Here is a 17,968-nt window from a genome sequence, read left to right on the forward strand (position 1 = left end):
TGGATATTGGCATATGTTTTTATTTCCATGAACCATTTCTGTCCCATCTCTTTCTTTGAATGTGTCTTTCAAACAATGTATTTGAAGATAGAAGACTTGCAGACAAGTGAGAACTGAGCTGTTTTATTTACTAAGGAAACAAAGTAATAGATCACACTTAGAACAACACTTCCGTTTGAAAGGTGAAAATGCTAGACAAAATTAAAAATTTAAGGCCTAAAAAACATTTTTTGGCTCATATCTTAAAACTATTCCTAACATGAAAATCTCGTAAATATCTGTGGTCTTTAAAATGACAATTTAAATATCAGTGATCTTTACTATGATCAGTTATATGGTTCTTTTTACTATTGCTACTCGAATTAAAATCAGCCTACTACTTGGTGACTCTGTATGTGTAACAAGTTACATTGATTTGTACCTATTCACTTATTATTTAGGTATGTAGGTATTCATTTGGATGACCTATGACAAATTCTTTGTGTTTAATGCCCTCAATATATTTTTGTCAAAAGGAGGAAGGAAGGGAACAGAAGAATTGAAGTACTTTGTTCTATGTACATTTATTCAAGGCATCAACATCAACATTCATTTATAATTCTTTTTTTTATTATGTTATGTTAATCACCATACACTACATCAATGTAGTGTTCCATGATTCATTGTTTGCGTATAACACCCAGTGCTCCATTCAATATGTGCATGCCCTCTTTAACACCCATCACCAGGCTAACGCATCCCTCCACCCCCATCCCCTCTAGAACACTCAGTTTGTTTCTCAGAGTCCATAGTCTCTCATGGTTCGTCTCCCCCTCCGATTTCCCCCCCTTCCTTTTTCCCTTCCTTCTCCTAATGTCCTCCATGCTATTCCTTATGTTCCACAAATAAGTAAAACCATATGATGATTGGCTTTCTCTACTTGACTTATTTCACTTAGCATAATCTCCTCCATTTATAATTCTTTAAATTAATTCCTTATTTCTGTATATACTGTCTTACATCTAATTATTTACCTATCATAATTTATCAAGTATATATATTGAAAATATTTAAATTAAGAAAACTAATCCATCCTCAAAAGAGTTGCCAATAACAGGGAAGTACCAAAAATAAAAAATAGTAAGCCGCATCCCTAAAATATACTCCAACCCACAACTCCTGCTGAGACATTCGTAATTCTTGATTCTAAATCGTCTCTCTTCCCTTGTTTCCTCTTCTCCACTAGCCTGAACTAACATTAACAATAGCAGTAGAATAAGAGAATAAGAATGCAGTGGAATGGATAGAAGGGCTGGGAAAGAATGAATGTTGAGATAACTTACTGTAAATATGCTGTAGATTGTAACATATGGTGCAGCCTAACTTTGTGTTTTGTTAATATTTATATATTTATAATATTTATATTTATATAAATATATAATATATTTATATATATTAGCTTTGAAATACTGGGTATTATTTTGTTTATGGGAGTAATTAGGTGTATCTTTAAATGCATGTATAAGTACTGGAATTTAGATATATTGTTTGCTTTTTTTCTTTTTTTAAAGGTCCACCAGGAACCAAAATTCAAATCACTGGATCTAATTTTGGTATTGATATCTTGGACATTTTGGTTATGATAGACAACATTCTGTGTAACGTAACCATGGTCAATGATAGCGTATTGCAGTGCGTCATTGGAGATCATGCTGGTGGCACTTTTCCTGTTACGATGCATCATAAGACCAAAGGCTTTGCCGCGTCCACAGTTGTATTTGAGTACCCACTTGCTATTCAAAATATTCATCCAAGCCAAGGTAGTCATGAATGTGCAGGAACCTACAGATACTTTGTATTGTTTCAGTAAACACTTACTTTATTTAGAAAAAAAAAATTCTTCAAACAATGCTAAAATTTGTAGTTCCTATAACACATTAAAAATATTTTTGTTCATGCATTGAATATGCAAGCATGTGTATCAACTAATCATCTCTAAATATTCATTTATGGCCTCTATTTCTCTTAGTGTTATATAATTAACTTCAAGTTTAATCCTACTTAAAATGTCCAGATTATATGTGAAATTTTTTTATAAAATCATGTTTAGACATCACTGACCTGTAATTATGAATACATAAATAAGTATTTTTTTTCTATTTGAAAATTATTTTAGTGGTTAAAAACCTTAAGAAAGTATAAGCAATGTACTCCTAATTAAAATAGTAATTTTACATTTGTCTTTTGACTACTCTGAAATTCTTTTTTTGACATCTCTCTTAAATAAAGTTTTAGTTCCTAGAAGTAGTTTAAATAAATGATGGGATGTAACATTTATTCAGTAAAGGTTTTGTTGCATTAATATAATATAGTATAATATAAAATATAACTTCAGTTCTAAGAATTGTTTCATTTAGTGTAACTTACTTCCATTTCAGGTTTTAAAATAGATACACAGAGGAGGTTTTCTTTTCATGAACTGTGTTTTTCCTCCTTGTATGTCTTCACTAGGAAGCTTCGGTGGTGGTCAGACCATGACTGTGACCGGCACCGGGTTTAATCCACAAACCTCAACTATATTGGTGTGTGGCTCCGAATGTGCAGTTGACAGGCTTAAATCTAATCACACAACACTATTATGTAAAATTCCACGTAATGATGGTGAGTAGTCAGGAAAAAGAATGGCAGTGATTAATGTTAAAGAAATCAGAGTCTGAATTTCTTCTTCCAAGTTTTTGTGTTTTGGGGGGGGCAATTGAATCACCTTTATGACTACCTTGATTTTATTTTATTTTTTATTTTTTTTAAGTTTTTATTTAAGTTTTCCCTTGAAAAACAAAGCCATAGGTATTTTTCTATTACACTATATATCAAAAATTAAAGAGAGAAATTAAAAATTTTTTTATTAAAGCCTGAAGAGTTTTTTTATTTTATTTTATTATGTTATGTTTTTAACAATTTCTTTAGAACTTTGTTTTCTAGGTTTATATGTCTTTCAAGATTCATAACATTTGGCTAGGTTGAATTGTTTATAATAAATTGCAGTTTTTCAGTTTATTACATAAACGGAGCATGCCAAATGGAGAATGCATTTTTAATTCCTATTGAACAATTAGTTTCCATTAAAGATAGGAGAGTATAATGGTCATGAGTGTAAACCCTGCTAATGCATGGCCAAGATTCAGACCCAAGCTGTGTCTTTGGATGGGTTATTCAATCTCTCTGTGCCTCAGTGTTTCCTCATCTGGAAAGTGAGATAACTTTCGCCTACTTTATAGGATTATTGTGACGTTTAATAAGCTAATGTATGTAAAGTGGATGGAATGCTATCTGAAATAGGATATGTGATTTGCTGTTGTTATTACTATTACTCTTATTATTTAGTGGATAAAGAGCCCAGGCTCTCAGGAGCCCTAAATCTCATTTTGCCACTTACTATGTCATCTCACTAAGTATCTAAACTCCTCTGTTTCAGTTTGTCCACCTATTAAATGGAGATATTATTAACCCTAATTCTTGGGTTATTGTGAAGTTTAACTATCTGACATTTTAAGTATACAACAAATTTTAATTACCCAATGAAATTTAAGAAGAACGAAAAGGAATGCTCTAGGTGAATAAAAGATATGGTTTATATGCATTTTTAAACAAAATTTGATGAAGCTTTTCTAAACATTTTTACTTCTTTTCTGACTTTTTAAAAAAAAGATTCCATTTATTCATTGGAGAGAGAGAGAGAGAGCATGAGCGGTGGGTGGGGGGCAGAAGGAGAGGGGGAGGGAGAAGCAGGCGAGCAGGGAGCCTGTTGCAGGGCTCCATCCCCGGACCCCGAGATCATGACCTGAGCCAAAGGCAGCTGCTTAACCAACTGAGCCACCCAGGCACCCCTCTTTTCTGGCTTCTTAAACAAAGAATATTGAAGAAAATATAACATTTTTGTGAATGAACTCATTTATCATTTGAACATCAGTTTATATGCTGATTTTTTAAAGAAAGGCAGCAGTGATGTCAAGATTTGTCAAGGTTTTTGAGTTGTCTTAATACCAGCTCTGCTTCTTCTTTGGACACTTTTGTACTGAGTGTCTGTGTTTTTTCTGTCTCTTACCTCGCTTCCAGCTGTCACGCCTTGCCGCAATCCATGCGCGTGCCTTAGCAGTTCTTCCTCCTTTCCTGCTCTGATTTGCAATGTTGGATCCTCTGGGGCTGGAACCCTACACAGGGAAGTTTGCAGAATTGTCTGCAATAAGAGGCTCCTAGGAAGGTTCTAAGGGTTTTTTCCCTTTGATCATGTGCATGAACTTTGTGATGTTTTTGGCTATTGCTAGAGATCCTTATTACTTGACATATAGCCTGTGTATATTGGAAGTGATTTCAGGAAAAGGAAGATGTTATGGAAAATGTTTGGGGGTTTGGGGAATGAATAAAGGTCTGATGGCAGAACTGTCCTCAGTTTGATCCTCTTCTCCTAGGCAGAGGACCTGAGCAAGCCTGTGAAGTGAGTGTGGTCAACGGGAAGGATTTGTCACAGTCCACGACTCCTTTTACATATACCATGTTACTGACTCCACTCATCGCCGAAATATATCCCAAGAGAGGCAGTACAGCAGGGGGCACGAGACTTACAATCACAGGATCAGGCTTCAGGTACTGTCTTCACACACACATACATCAGTGCGTATATGCAGGCTCACGCCATTACTCCTGGCTTTCTCATGTGCAAGAACAGTGCTTAAATATAGTCATGTAATGTGTACCCATCTGCTCAAAAGTCATGCTTGAGGCACATCGTAGTACTAATAGCTAACATTTATCAAAGATTTACTCTGTGTCAGGCACCTTCTTACCCCATGGAAACTTCCTGCCTTACCCTTTTAGATATTTTTATTCCATTTTATGGTTAGGAGACTGAAATTAGAGAGGTTAAATAACTTGCCCCAAATCCTAGTCAGATCCCAAGAATATATCACATCTTGTTATGCTTCCCTCACCATCTCATCACCAACCTTGATCTGCTTCATTGGGTCAATGAAACATGTCTTCATACATCACATCCATTTCATTGTAACTGGTCAGATTCCTTCTTCCTAAACATATTCATTATTTGGCTCAAATTTATGTACTGCACTGTCATCATTCTTCAAGTGGGTAAGGCTGACTTCAAAACCCCAGATCATTTAAATCATAGGAGGCAATTTTAATTCCACAAGTACATAATTTCTCAAGACCTTGGACTTGCATTTTTACGTGGATATTAAATTCTAAAGTCTTTGAATGTGGTGAGAATATCACATAAACAAAAGGATCCCTGAAAGTCGCTTACAAAAGTAGCTGTTTAGAGACTAACAAAAAATCTCTCAATAAATTGAACCCGGGCAGTTTTCCTCCAACACTGGAATGCCTGCTAATTTGTACAGTTTTATTTCCTGGCTTCTTAATCTTTGTTTACTTTTTTCTCAACAAATATTTTGAAGTCTTAGTACTGAAAAAGTATCAGTCTGCCTTTGATGGATCATAGAGTAAGGTTATTATTTTTGCAATAAGGCATATCAGTAATAGTGTTTGACAATGTGACGTAGAAATCTGAGAAAAAACCATCAGTGTTTTGTTTTCCCCCTTTTTTCTTCACAGTGAAAGTATGCAAGATGTTCTCATCACCATAGCCGAAGCCAAATGTGATGTTGAGTATTCCAACAAGACATATATCATCTGTATGACAAATGCCCACACCTCTTCAGGGTGGGCTCCAGTGTGTGTCAACATCAGAAACATTGGCATGGCCAGACTGGTAAAAGTACTGTTGGGTATAGTAATCACAGCAATAGAAAAATGGGGGGGGGGGGAGGAAAAATAGAAAAGCATTATGGGAGATTAAGTAATTGGTAATGGACTTTTTACTTTGTTAATGTCTCCAAAAAATAACTGAGATGTAACTATACTAAATTTAAAGTTATATGTTTTTGTTGCTTATTAGTAACATTTTAAGATTTCAGGTTTTGAATTATTCTGGATTGTGGTGTAATTGGTAATTGATTTTTCACTTTATTATTATTGTGAAATAAACCAACAGGCAGCTATAACATTTAAAGTAGATTATACTTTATTACTAATGAAAATGTTTACTCGTTTAGATTTCTTCATTTTGAGAAATTGAATGAAGAATTCTGATAAAAACTCTCAATTTAAAAGTCTCTCATGTTTTATTGCAGGATGATTCTGACTTCCTGTATATTGATGTTTGGTCCTCCAACTTCTCATGGGGAGGAAAATCTCCCCCAGAGGAAGGGTCTCTAGTTGTTATTACAAAAGGACAGACAATTTTGCTGGATCAAAATACACCTATTCTGAAAATGTTGCTTATTCAGGGTAAATTTCTGAAAGTCTGCTTATTATATTCTGTCTATGGTATATTTTTGTGAAGTAAATTTAACTAAATGTTCATGATTATGAACATCCATAGTGGTATGAGGTTTTGAATGCAATGTGTAGTACTGTGTTCTTTAAATTGAGCATCAGAATCTGTTTGCGGTATGCAATTATTTAATGTGTTGTGAGCAGAATCTTTTAAGGAAATAGAAAAGAAAATATCAGAGTGTCTTGCATTTTTGTGGGTAAGCATCTTTTAAAGTTAAATGTTTTATGAAACTTTTGTTTTAATAATAATGTGTGTATGTGTATCCACATATGCATACGCGCTTGCAATGGATCATAACAGTGAAAAGTATTTCCTGTTTAGGAAAAGACTGGTATAGTGGGTCCCAGAGGTTATAAAATCATAGAGACTTGCTAAATTCTATACTAAATGACCCTCAGACTCCCATTGGATGCCAGTTGTGATTCTCACCTTTGCCTTTGAACATACTCTCATTGTACTTGGGGTTCTCTCTGCTTCTTGATATTCTGTTACTACCACAGAAGACTAAATAACTCTTATAACTGCATGTAAAAGCAATAATGATTGGCAAGAGTAAAATGCTTTGGGCTTTCGTGTATAAACTTTGCCATAATGGTTTTAGCTGCTCAAAGACCTTTATATTTTGTTTTTGTTTTAACTTCTGGGTTAACGGTAGTGTTTCAGTTGTTTGAAGTTATTATCTGCTGGACTTTTGGACAAGTAAAGTTTTACTGTTCACAAATTTACATCAGTCTCATAAGAATGTATCTTAGCACATTCTTTAAAAATGCCAGTCAAGCTATAGGTGTTGCTAGTGCAGATTAGTGGATGGAAAGTTCAGAGGTAATGTCAGCATTATAACAATTTGTATAAAAAGTGCTTTTCTTTCATTTTAATTGTTTTTGTTCTTAATTTATATTTTGAGGCCCTGTGTTTATAGAACTTTAATTCTACGTAGCTGTACTCTTTAAAAGCATTGAAAATAACAATGATAAGGGAAAATAATGTGCCTAGGCATTTAATTTTCTATTAACTCCTCGGTCTTGTCTGAAGTTTTTATACTTTATGTTGCCAAAGACCTGAAGTTAAGTGACATACAAAATGATATCAGATAAGAATAAGAATTTAAATTTGTATGTGTAATTTAACAAATAGCATTTAATGATAATTTCCCTTGTGTTGTATTTCAAAATTGTATGGTTCATAGGTGGGACTCTAATATTTGATGAAGCTGACATTGAACTGCAGGCAGAAAATATTCTAATTACGGATGGAGGCATTCTTCAGGTATACAAGAGAACCTAATATATAATCATCGCTAACCTCTCTCCATTTCTTTGTAAAATACCATGTGTAAAATGGTTAGGTAATTATAACAGATGCTCATAAGTTCCTCTTTATGTAGGTCTCTGTTATCAGTCTAAAATCCTTTTTTCTGGGGAAAATTTTCCAGAGTATTCTTGTGCTTTTTTTTTTTTTAAATATTTTATTTATTTATTTGACAGAGAGAGTATTCTTGTGCTTTTAATGGAAGGATAATAGTGAATTATCATAGAGCAGAATTTTAAATAGCACAGAAAAAAAATTGCTCAGAGATATGGCTAAAGTCAATCAGTATTGTTTCCAAAGATTTGACATAGTGTACTTGGCTGCCTAGAAAATTTAAGGTTTATCTTTCATAAGAAAGATACTGATAACTGAACAATGGGTTTCTCAAAAGAAAGGATGACTTTTGAGTGTTTAGAATTGTGGATATTGAGTTTTAACTTTTGAATGATGCTTGTGAAATGCCTTGCAGATTGGGACGGAAGCATCCCCATTTCAACACAGGGCAGTCATTACTTTGCATGGACACCTGCGATCTCCCGAGCTCCCAGTATATGGCGCCAAAACTCTGGCCGTGCGAGAGGGAATCCTGGATCTGCATGGTAGGGCAGCCAAAAGGGCTCAGGGAACTGGTACAGGAGATACTAGCCAGAAAACCAGAGATAATTCTCCTGATTATCCTCTCTAAATGAAACCTTGCCAGGCCTCTCCTGTCTTTATGTATACCCTCTTTATCTCTGGCCTCCACTTATCCAAGGCAGGTCAGCCCCTCAGAGTACCAAGACTCACAACCGAGGTCACTCCTGGCAAAGCCCTTCTGGGTCTTCTCTACACCCTTCTGCTTATTCCTTTCCATGTGTTCCCATAACAGCTTTTGCCTATTTTAGCACTTGGTACATAGTGATCGTTTACTGCATCCGTTTATCTATATAAAAGGGCAGTAAGTCTGGAAGCAGAAGACTGTAACTTCTTATATTTGTATTTTAAAATAGGCTCTTTCTAAAGTATAACTATAAGTTTACAGTTGTACTTTTATATAACTATATTCTGGAAATGCATCAGCAAGTAAAAACGACTATGGTCATGTTTGAGGTATCAGGGTTACTTATTTAAAGGAAGCATGGTGTGAATCCTTTTTATATAAAAGTCTTCTGTATTGCAATAATCTGTTTCTTTTATAAATTTAGAATGTATAAACGTCCCTATTATGATGATAACTGTTGCCCTGCGTTATGCTAAATGATATCCTAATATAATTTTCAGAAATTTTCACATTTCATTTATCTCCAGATTACCAATTTAAGTGATTTCTATCAACAGTGGCAAAGATAATAGGCCTCTGCCCCTTGTAGCAACAGTATCACCACCACGTTTATATTGTGTTCCTATAAAGAAGATTGTTTTAAGTGGAGTATATCATTGTAGGCAGATGTTTTTTAGTTTTGTAGACCCACACATGTTATCATAAACCTGTCACTTTTATAAAGCAAACATTCTAAATATTCCTTTTTCTTTTTTGAGGAAGGTATAAAATGCTAAGGTAAAACGAGCCTTCCCAGTATTTATTCAATCCAGGCGAATATTTAAAATGCATAAAGCTCTCACTATGCAGGAGAATGCATCTTTAGAAATACTCAGTGTGTATGTTGGCTCCAGGTCTGCCTGTTTCTGTGATCTGGACTCATCTGGCTCATACTGCAAAGGCAGGAGAAAGAACTTTGATTTTACAAGAAGCAGTAACTTGGAAACCAGGAGATAAGATTGTAATTGCAAGCACAGGTCACAGGTATGATGTCTTCTGGGCATGATCATTTTAATTTAGGACAGAGATTTTTTAAACTATGTGAAAGAGGGATGATTCAGAAGATCCACAACTATTTGATTTAAATTTGAAAGCTCTAATAAAGAAATATGAACAGCCAAGTACCTTTTTGCCGAATGTTAACATTGGGTTGAACACCAGTGTGTTGTTTTCGTTGATTAATTTACAATAAGGAAAAGTATAAATTTGAACCTATAAAATGTATACTAATGAAATGATTTTCATGGTTAGATTCTCATGTAAGATTTTGCTTGAAAAAAGCATTCTGCTATTAACAGCCATTTAGAAACATCTGACTTAGAGCTTCAGCTAAATACATTAATGAATGCAGAAATGTAAATGAACTGCTTTATTTGGGGTTGCCAAAGAACATGGTTGAAAGCAGTTCTTTCATATCTTATAGTCTTGACAGTGGTTCCCATGGAGTAAGACTGTTAGTAATGATTGAATCAAAGAGAAGAAATTATTATAGAATGAGTGATGATTAACATGACCTTTTACATGTCTGGCATTTTACAATTGAAACAGCTTATGACCTTTAATTTCTGTTTAATTATATGTATTAACAAGCAAGAAATAAAAGGAACAAGAGTAATATAGCTACACCAAGAATACTGGGGCGGGGGGGGGAAGAGAGCAAGAGGAGCTTTCTTTTTGCTTTATTATTCAAATTACGGGTAATAGCAAAATTGGATATGATCATGCTTATCAGGTAACAAATAATAATTTATGATAAGAAGCAGCTAAATTATGTTAAGGTTGTGACTAAATTTAGAATTAAAATTCAAGATGGCATTTTGAGTTTGCCATTTTCCAAGTTAAAAATAGACTTGCAGATGTTGGGAAGAGTTAAATATATACTTAGCTTTATAAGTGCCCTTTTATTTCTGGCTTTGGAAGAAGTTTTAATTATATAATGGCAAAATAAAAAGCAGCAAAATGACAGGGCTTACTAATAGAATAGAAAGTTCTCATTTATAGCTTTTCTATATGAAGTAAGAGGGTAAGTTTAGAATTTAGCTGAGGGATATTTAGTTTTAAGAAACAAAAATTAAGAAATTTCCCACCAAATTTAACTCACTGTTCACTATTTCATTTGCAAGTTGTATTTGAGAATTTGTAAAGCAAGTGGTCGAGACTACTACTTCTAAAATTAGTCAGCCTGGGTCCACCTCCCAGCAATACCACTTACGAGTCCTGCAGCCATATTGTTTCATCTTTTTGTGCTTCAGCAAAACTGGAATACTCTTTGTATCTATTTCAGAATTATTGTAAGAATTAAATGAGTTAGTATGTATAAGCACTTAGAGTGGAACTGGCTCAAAGTAAGTGCTATGTAAATGTTAGATTAAAAAAATAAATGTTAGATATTATTATAAAGGAACGAAGTGTTTTTAGGTGCACATAACATAAAAGATGCTTTGCAGAACTTTCTTCTCTAAAGAAATCTCTGTATCATCTGAATCCAAGAGAATTTAGGAGAGGCCAACCTAAACCCCCCCCCCTTTTTTTTTAATTTTGTTTATTTATTTGACAGAGACACAGTGAGAGAGGGAACACAAGCGGGGGAGTGGGAGAGGGAGAAGCAGGCTTCCCGCGGAGCAGGGAGCCCGATGCGGGACTCGATCCCAGGACCCTAGGATCATGACCTGAGCCGAAGGCAGACACTTAATGACTGAGCCACCCAGGAGCCACCTAAACCCCTTTTCTATACCACCGATAGGATCTTATACTATTGATATATCCTTAGCTCGAGGACCCTTCATGAATGGGTGAATCCTCAACTTCCCCTGGCTTCCTTTCCCCACAGTTCCTTCCCTGGGTCTTTTGGATTTGTGGGATTCTCCATCCACACTATCATGAAAAACATCTTTATTCTCCTATCCTTTCTAGCCACTTTCATTTTATCTTTTTATTTTTTAAACTTTTAAAAAAGATTTATTTATTTATTTTTTACAGAGAGAGAGCGGTGGCAGTGGGAAGGGTAGAGGGAGAAGGAGAGAAAGTCACAAGCAGACTCTGTGCTGAGTGCGGAGCCCAACTCGGGGCTTGATCTCACAACTCTGAGATCACGACCTGAGCCAAAACCAAGAGTCAGACGTGTAACCGACTGCACCACCCAGGCGCTCCCATTTTGTCTTTAAAAAAAAAATTATTGAATTGCCTAAATATTATGCCCATTTTTTCATTGCATTTTTGTTATCCATTTTTTCCCTTAAGCCCCTATAGTCTAATTTCTGTCTTCACAAAAACTTTCCCAGTGACTTTCTGACTACCAGCATCCTTCATTTCCTGCACATCACTAGGTTCTTTGGATTCTTGCCCTTGCAATGTCTCTTCCATTGTCTTTCCCTGCTCTCAGTTTAATTTAGACTCTGTCCCTCACACCTGGAATATGACATCACCTTCCTATCTGGGCTCCACTCCTCTATTTTTCTCCCCCTCACAAATTCACTCTGCATTGATTTGTCGAATCCATTGAACAGTGTTAGTGAGCGGTGCCAGCTAACTGTACGAAGTGCTCAGCATATAAAATGACTGAATCTCTACGTACCTGACCCAGAGGGGCAGCCAGGTAGAGGAAAGGACAGGGCAGCAGATAGGCCGGCAGCAGCAGACGTGAGGCGACCGCAGTGTGGTTACAGTGAGCACTGACAGGGCATTAGGAAGAATGTACTGGGAATCCAGAAGAAGGGCTGGGAAAGTCGAGAGAGGTGACTTTTTACCTGGTTCCCATGTGACATTGTCATTTGAACTGGTATTTAAAAGAGGAAAAAGATTTGTTAACGGAGAGAAGAGTCAAAAGGGAGTATCAGGAAGACACAGAAATAACTTCCCTAAGCTTGCCTCTGTTGACTGCACCACCCATACCTTAGCAGATAATATACCACCGGGCACTGACACACATCTCCTGAAAGTCACGGGCACTTTCTACTTGGCATCCTTAGCTCTGTGCCTAGAAAACAGGCAGGACATTCAGTAAATGTTTGCTGAATGACCAAATACATGAATGAGTGTTACAGAATTGATAAGTCCTTTGGCTGTGGCTGGACTTGGAGGTGTACTGAAGAAGTGGTAGAAATGAGACCTCTGAAACTTCACCTCAGTCATTTCTTTGCCCTACTCAGGAACCTCCAGAGGTTTCCCTCTGTAAGGGTTTCTCAACTTCAGTGCTGTTGACACTTTGGACCTGACAAGTCCTTATTGTGTTGGGTTGCCCTGTGCATTAGAGGATGTTTCTAAAATCCTTGGCCACTCCCCACAAAATGCCAGTAGCACCCCCTGATTTGTGACAACCAAAAATGTGTCCAGGCATTGCCAGATGTCTCATGGGGAATATAATCATCCTCAGTTGAGAACCATTGGGTGTGATCTTCAAAGTTATAAATGAATAGTTCTTTTGAATACTTTATAGGAATTAGTACAGTTCTCTGAACAACTATAGCACTTGGAAAATATTTATTTAATTGAGATGCTTTTATAAAATTTATTCAGTTACTCTAAGAAAGACTTAGAGACCATCTTCAAATTCCTCTCCAGAATATTATATGACATTTAAAACTTTCCTATTTTACAGATGAAGTGTTCAAAAACTATGAGACAAGTGCACTAAAACAAGATTATGTCGATTTAGATTAATTTTGGAAGTTTTTTTGTTAAAATTTTTACAGACACAGTCAACAAGAGAATGAAAAGAGGACCATCGCATCTGTATCTGCCGATGGCATGAAGATAATGCTAACTGAGCCACTGAATTACACACACTTAGGAATCACTGTCAGACTCCCTGATGGAACTCTGTTTGAAGCGAGAGCCGAAGTCGGAATTCTTACAAGAAATATTTTAATAAGAGGATCTGATAACGTGGAGTGGAATATCAAAATTCCAGCATGTCCGGATGGATTTGACACTGGTAATTTTAGCAGCCAGAGCGTGTCAAATTAATTGTTTCCAGGCATTGCAAAAAATGGTCCCTGGGAACAAAATCACCCCCAGTTGCAAACTGCCAGGCGAGGTTATGCTGTAGTAATAAATAAGCCCCCAATGGCAGGGATTCAACTGAGAAAGATGTATTTCTCGTTCATGCTGCATGTGTCCGAAATGCTCTTTCTAAAGATTCCAGGATCTGGGCTGCGGGAGGCTCTACTTCAACAGAGGCCTCTGTGATCTCTGGGACAGAAGAAGTCATGTGATGGCGGGGAGTCAAGCAACAGCACTTACTTTGGTCCTGAAGTGACATGTGTCTCTTCCACTCAGGTGTCATTAGACAGAACTGATAACATAGCTATGCTTAACTTACCATAGTACTTCTACGTGTGCCTGTGTATGTAGCAGATAGATGACATTGTGATTTAACCATAGATAAATAGATGGATGGATGGATGGATAGATAGATAGATAGATGATACTTTTATGTAATAACTAATACCATTACAGTCCGATATGGAGTTAAATACTAACAAACAGAGCTTAAGTATAGCCTTTCCTTCGATGGGATAAATGAGACAAGGCTCCCTGGATCCAGTGTCAAATAACCTACATTCTGATTCCAGTTCATGAAACTTAATTTCATCCTGTTTAAAATAAGAATATGTCCTGTTCTGTCCACTTACTGTAGTTATAGGAATTAAGTGACAAAATGCATATTCTAGTGCTACACAAATATAAGATTGCATTATGTTACTTCCCAAATCTTGGGGCAAAGCTTCAGAGATAATAAGACAAAGTACCTTTATCAGTAGTCATTCAACCATTCAAATATTTATTTAGTATCTTTGAAAAATTCTGTAATAGGTGCTTTAGGAAATGCAAAGGTGAACAAGAAAAGGCACTCACCTTGCTTGCTATTTAGAGGAGGAAATGATATGAATGCAAATAATTATGTCACAGGATGAGATTAAAATTATATATGAATAAAAAGATATAATTAGGTATGGGAGGAAATCTTAATATAATTAGAGGATTTTGCCATGGTTTTTCTTTATGTTGTCTTAAAAAATATTTTTAAAGGTGAATTTGCTACACAGACATGCTTCCAAGGAAAGTTTGGAGAAGAAATAGGAAGTGACCAGTTTGGAGGCTGCATTATGTTTCATGCTCCCATACCTGGTGCTAACATGGTAACTGGGAGAATAGAATATGTAGAGGTAAGAAGCATTACTGTTAAATCACAATGGTTTGCCGGAGGTTATCCGTACAATGAATAAGCACTGAATTCCTGCTTTTTGCCAGATGCTGCTTATAATCTGGTAGAGGAGACAGATAAGTAAACACACAGTTTTGATACACCCAATTATTCACCCATTTAATCATGCCAAACTTTTGTTTCTCTATTTTTATCGCATCCCACATCAAATTCATCATCAAGTTCTATCCATACTGCCTACAAAATACAATGACCCGCATCCACTCTCTCTCCACCACTGCTACCTGATCCCTCAACCAAGCCACTATCCCCTCTAACCTAGATTATTATGATTTTCTCCTAACTCAACATCCTGTGTCCACCCTTTCTCCAATAGAATCTCCACACCACAGTCAAATACAAATTTTTAAGTATAAATAAGATCTTGTTGCACTCTGTTTAATGGCTTCATATTACACCTAAAACAAAAAGCCCAAGTCCTTCCCATAGGACCCACACGATCTGTCCCCCAGCTGGCCTCTGACTTTACCTCCTATGATTTCTACCCCTGGCTCATGCCATGCTAGCTAGCTACATGGGCCTCCTTGTATCTACTGACTATGTCAGGCATATTTTTGTCTCGGGTTCTTTGTGCTTGCTCTTCATTATGCTTGGAATGCTCCTCTACCAAATGCTTGTTTAGTTCACATTCATTTCAGTCAGGTGTCTCCTCAAGTGTTCTCTCTTAAGAGAGGCCTTTCCTCACCATCTTTATTTGAAATAACTGCCCAAACCTGTTTTCCTTATTTACTCATAACTCCTGACATATATCTATTTTCAATCTCTCCCTCCAGAACATAAATTCAATTAGTTCAGAGATTTTGTCTTTCTGGTTTTCTGCTGATTCTCATGTTGCTGGAACAGTGCTTGGCATATAACAGGTTCTCAACTGATTGTTAATTGAACCAAAATATAAATAAATGAACAAATATGCGAGTTATCTGCAAGAGATTAGGAGCCCCTCTGTATCTTATTCATATTCAGTCTATATAATCAGAGTTTAGCCTAGTTTTTGTCAAGTATTCAGTAAATGGGAGGAAGGAAGGAAGAAAGGAAAGTGGGGAGGGGAGAGGGAATGTGTGAGAGAGAGAGGGATAGTAAAACCTATAAATCTATTACACTGGGAACACCTAGACTACAAACAACGTATGGAGGGTGATAGAATCCACATCTGTGTTTTATGAAACTTCCCTCCTCCTAGAATATGTTACACATATGTGACATCTAAGATATAGACTGAGTGAGGTTGCCAGGGTCAATCTGTGTATTAATTATTAATAATAGTTAATTTGTAATTTTTAGATGGAGAATGAAAATAAATAGGTGCCCTAACATCTTCCTTCCTAACCTTCTAGGATCATATTACACACACACACACACACACACTGGCATCCTCTGTATTAAATTACTAGATCGTAGACCTATTGAAAGAAAGCACAGCACAGTAGTTAATAACAGCACCAAATGTAGAATCAGACCACTTTGGATTTAAATGGAGTTTTATAACCATGAACAAGATACTTAGCCTTTGTGAACTTCAATTTCTTCATCTGTAAAATGAAGCTGATGATCACTGGCTCCTTCATAGGACTGTGGTGAAGACCGTGATCGTGTATATACAACAGAGCACAGTATGTGGCACACGGCAAACATTCAAGCAGTGTTTCCTATTATTATCTAAGAATCAAAGTGAAGGAGAAAAATAAGCCTTTGAGAGGTTTTATTTTGCTAAACATGAAAGTTTACTAATAGACTAAAGTGAAAAGCAGAAGATTCAAAGATGGCTTTTGTTCATTCATTCATTTGGTAACAAGTATGGGCTGTTATATGTTGAATAAAACAATGTAGGTTGAAGGTCACTTAACATTTTTGAATGATAAATGTGAATAATATGGAAGATATAAATATTAATAATTATTATTATAAAATTGGAGATTATTTTGAAACGAGAAGATAGAAGCCAGACAAATTATGAGTATATGTGTATCACTAAATAGCTATGATTTCTGGGCTTGACAGGTATTCCATGCTGGCCAGGCTTTCCGGTTGGGGCGTTATCCAATACATTGGCACCTGCTTGGAGATTTACAGTTTAAATCTTATGTAAGAGGCTGTGCAATTCACCAGGCCTATAACAGAGCCGTTACTATCCATAACACACATCACCTGCTGGTGGAGCGGAATATTATATATGATATCAAGGGAGGAGCATTTTTTATAGAAGATGGTATTGAACATGGCAATATCTTGCAGTATAACTTGGCAGTATTTGTGCAGCAAAGTACCAGTCTTCTGAATGATGATGTGACCCCGGCTGCATTTTGGGTAACGAACCCAAACAACACCATACGACACAATGCAGCTGCTGGTGGCACTCACTTTGGCTTTTGGTACCGAATGAACAACCACCCTGATGGGCCATCCTATGACCGAAACATTTGCCAAAAAAGAGTTCCTCTTGGAGAATTCTTCAACAACACTGTTCATTCTCAAGGTTGGTTTGGAATATGGATATTTGAAGAATATTTCCCCATGCAGACAGGATCTTGTACTTCTACAGTGCCAGTGCCTGCGATATTTAATTCACTGACTACTTGGAATTGTGAAAAAGGAGCTGAATGGGTCAATGGAGGTGCCCTTCAGTTCCATAACTTTGTGATGGTAAATAATTTTGAGGCTGGAATTGAGACCAAGAGGATTCTGGCTCCTTATGTTGGAGGATGGGGTGAAACCAATGGAGCAGTGATTAAAAATGCCAAAATAGTTGGGCATCTCGATGAACTGGGAATGGGGTCTGCATTTTGCACAAGGAAAGGCCTGGTTCTCCCATTTAGTGAAGGCTTGACTGTATCATCTGTACACTTTATGAACTTTGACCGTCCCAACTGTGTAGCTTTGGGAGTGACGTCCATCACTGGAGTTTGTAATGAGAGATGTGGAGGCTGGAGTGCAAAATTTGTTGACATCCAGTATTTTCACACACCAAACAAGGCTGGCTTTCGATGGGAACATGAAGTGGTACTGATTGATGTTGACGGTTCACTTACAGGTAAATGTTATGTTCTAATTTCTGATAACATACATTGGAAATATATTTGTGTTAACACAGAGAGTTGAATTGTCAAAGCAGACTCACATGAATCACAGATCTTACCCAGCACCAAACTTTGCAAGTGATTTAAGAATATAGGTCAACAATAGGCTCAGATTAGACGTTCTTTCCTGGAAGAGACCCAAATCGTCAAATGTAGCCTCCCCAAATATC

At 36.4% G+C, this 17,968-nt stretch overlaps 1 protein-coding gene across 1 annotated transcript in view; it reads left to right on the forward strand.

The window, feature by feature from the left end:
• The window catches only part of PKHD1L1 (PKHD1 like 1), a 154,151-nt gene that overhangs the window by 68,314 nt on the left and 67,869 nt on the right, over window positions 1-17,968 (forward strand). The window contains exons 39-49 of the mRNA XM_021688369.1: window positions 1,551-1,799; window positions 2,491-2,640; window positions 4,449-4,623; window positions 5,608-5,764; window positions 6,186-6,342; window positions 7,578-7,657; window positions 8,169-8,298; window positions 9,353-9,482; window positions 13,190-13,431; window positions 14,529-14,665; window positions 16,723-17,752. Of these exons, the coding sequence (XP_021544044.1) occupies window positions 1,551-1,799; window positions 2,491-2,640; window positions 4,449-4,623; window positions 5,608-5,764; window positions 6,186-6,342; window positions 7,578-7,657; window positions 8,169-8,298; window positions 9,353-9,482; window positions 13,190-13,431; window positions 14,529-14,665; window positions 16,723-17,752 (2,637 nt within the window). The remainder of the gene's footprint in view (window positions 1-1,550; window positions 1,800-2,490; window positions 2,641-4,448; window positions 4,624-5,607; window positions 5,765-6,185; window positions 6,343-7,577; window positions 7,658-8,168; window positions 8,299-9,352; window positions 9,483-13,189; window positions 13,432-14,528; window positions 14,666-16,722; window positions 17,753-17,968) is intronic.

The sequence above is a fragment of the Neomonachus schauinslandi genome, chromosome 4 (assembly GCF_002201575.2).
Source record: "Neomonachus schauinslandi chromosome 4, ASM220157v2, whole genome shotgun sequence".
In the NCBI taxonomy this organism is placed as follows: Eukaryota; Metazoa; Chordata; class Mammalia; order Carnivora; family Phocidae; genus Neomonachus; species Neomonachus schauinslandi.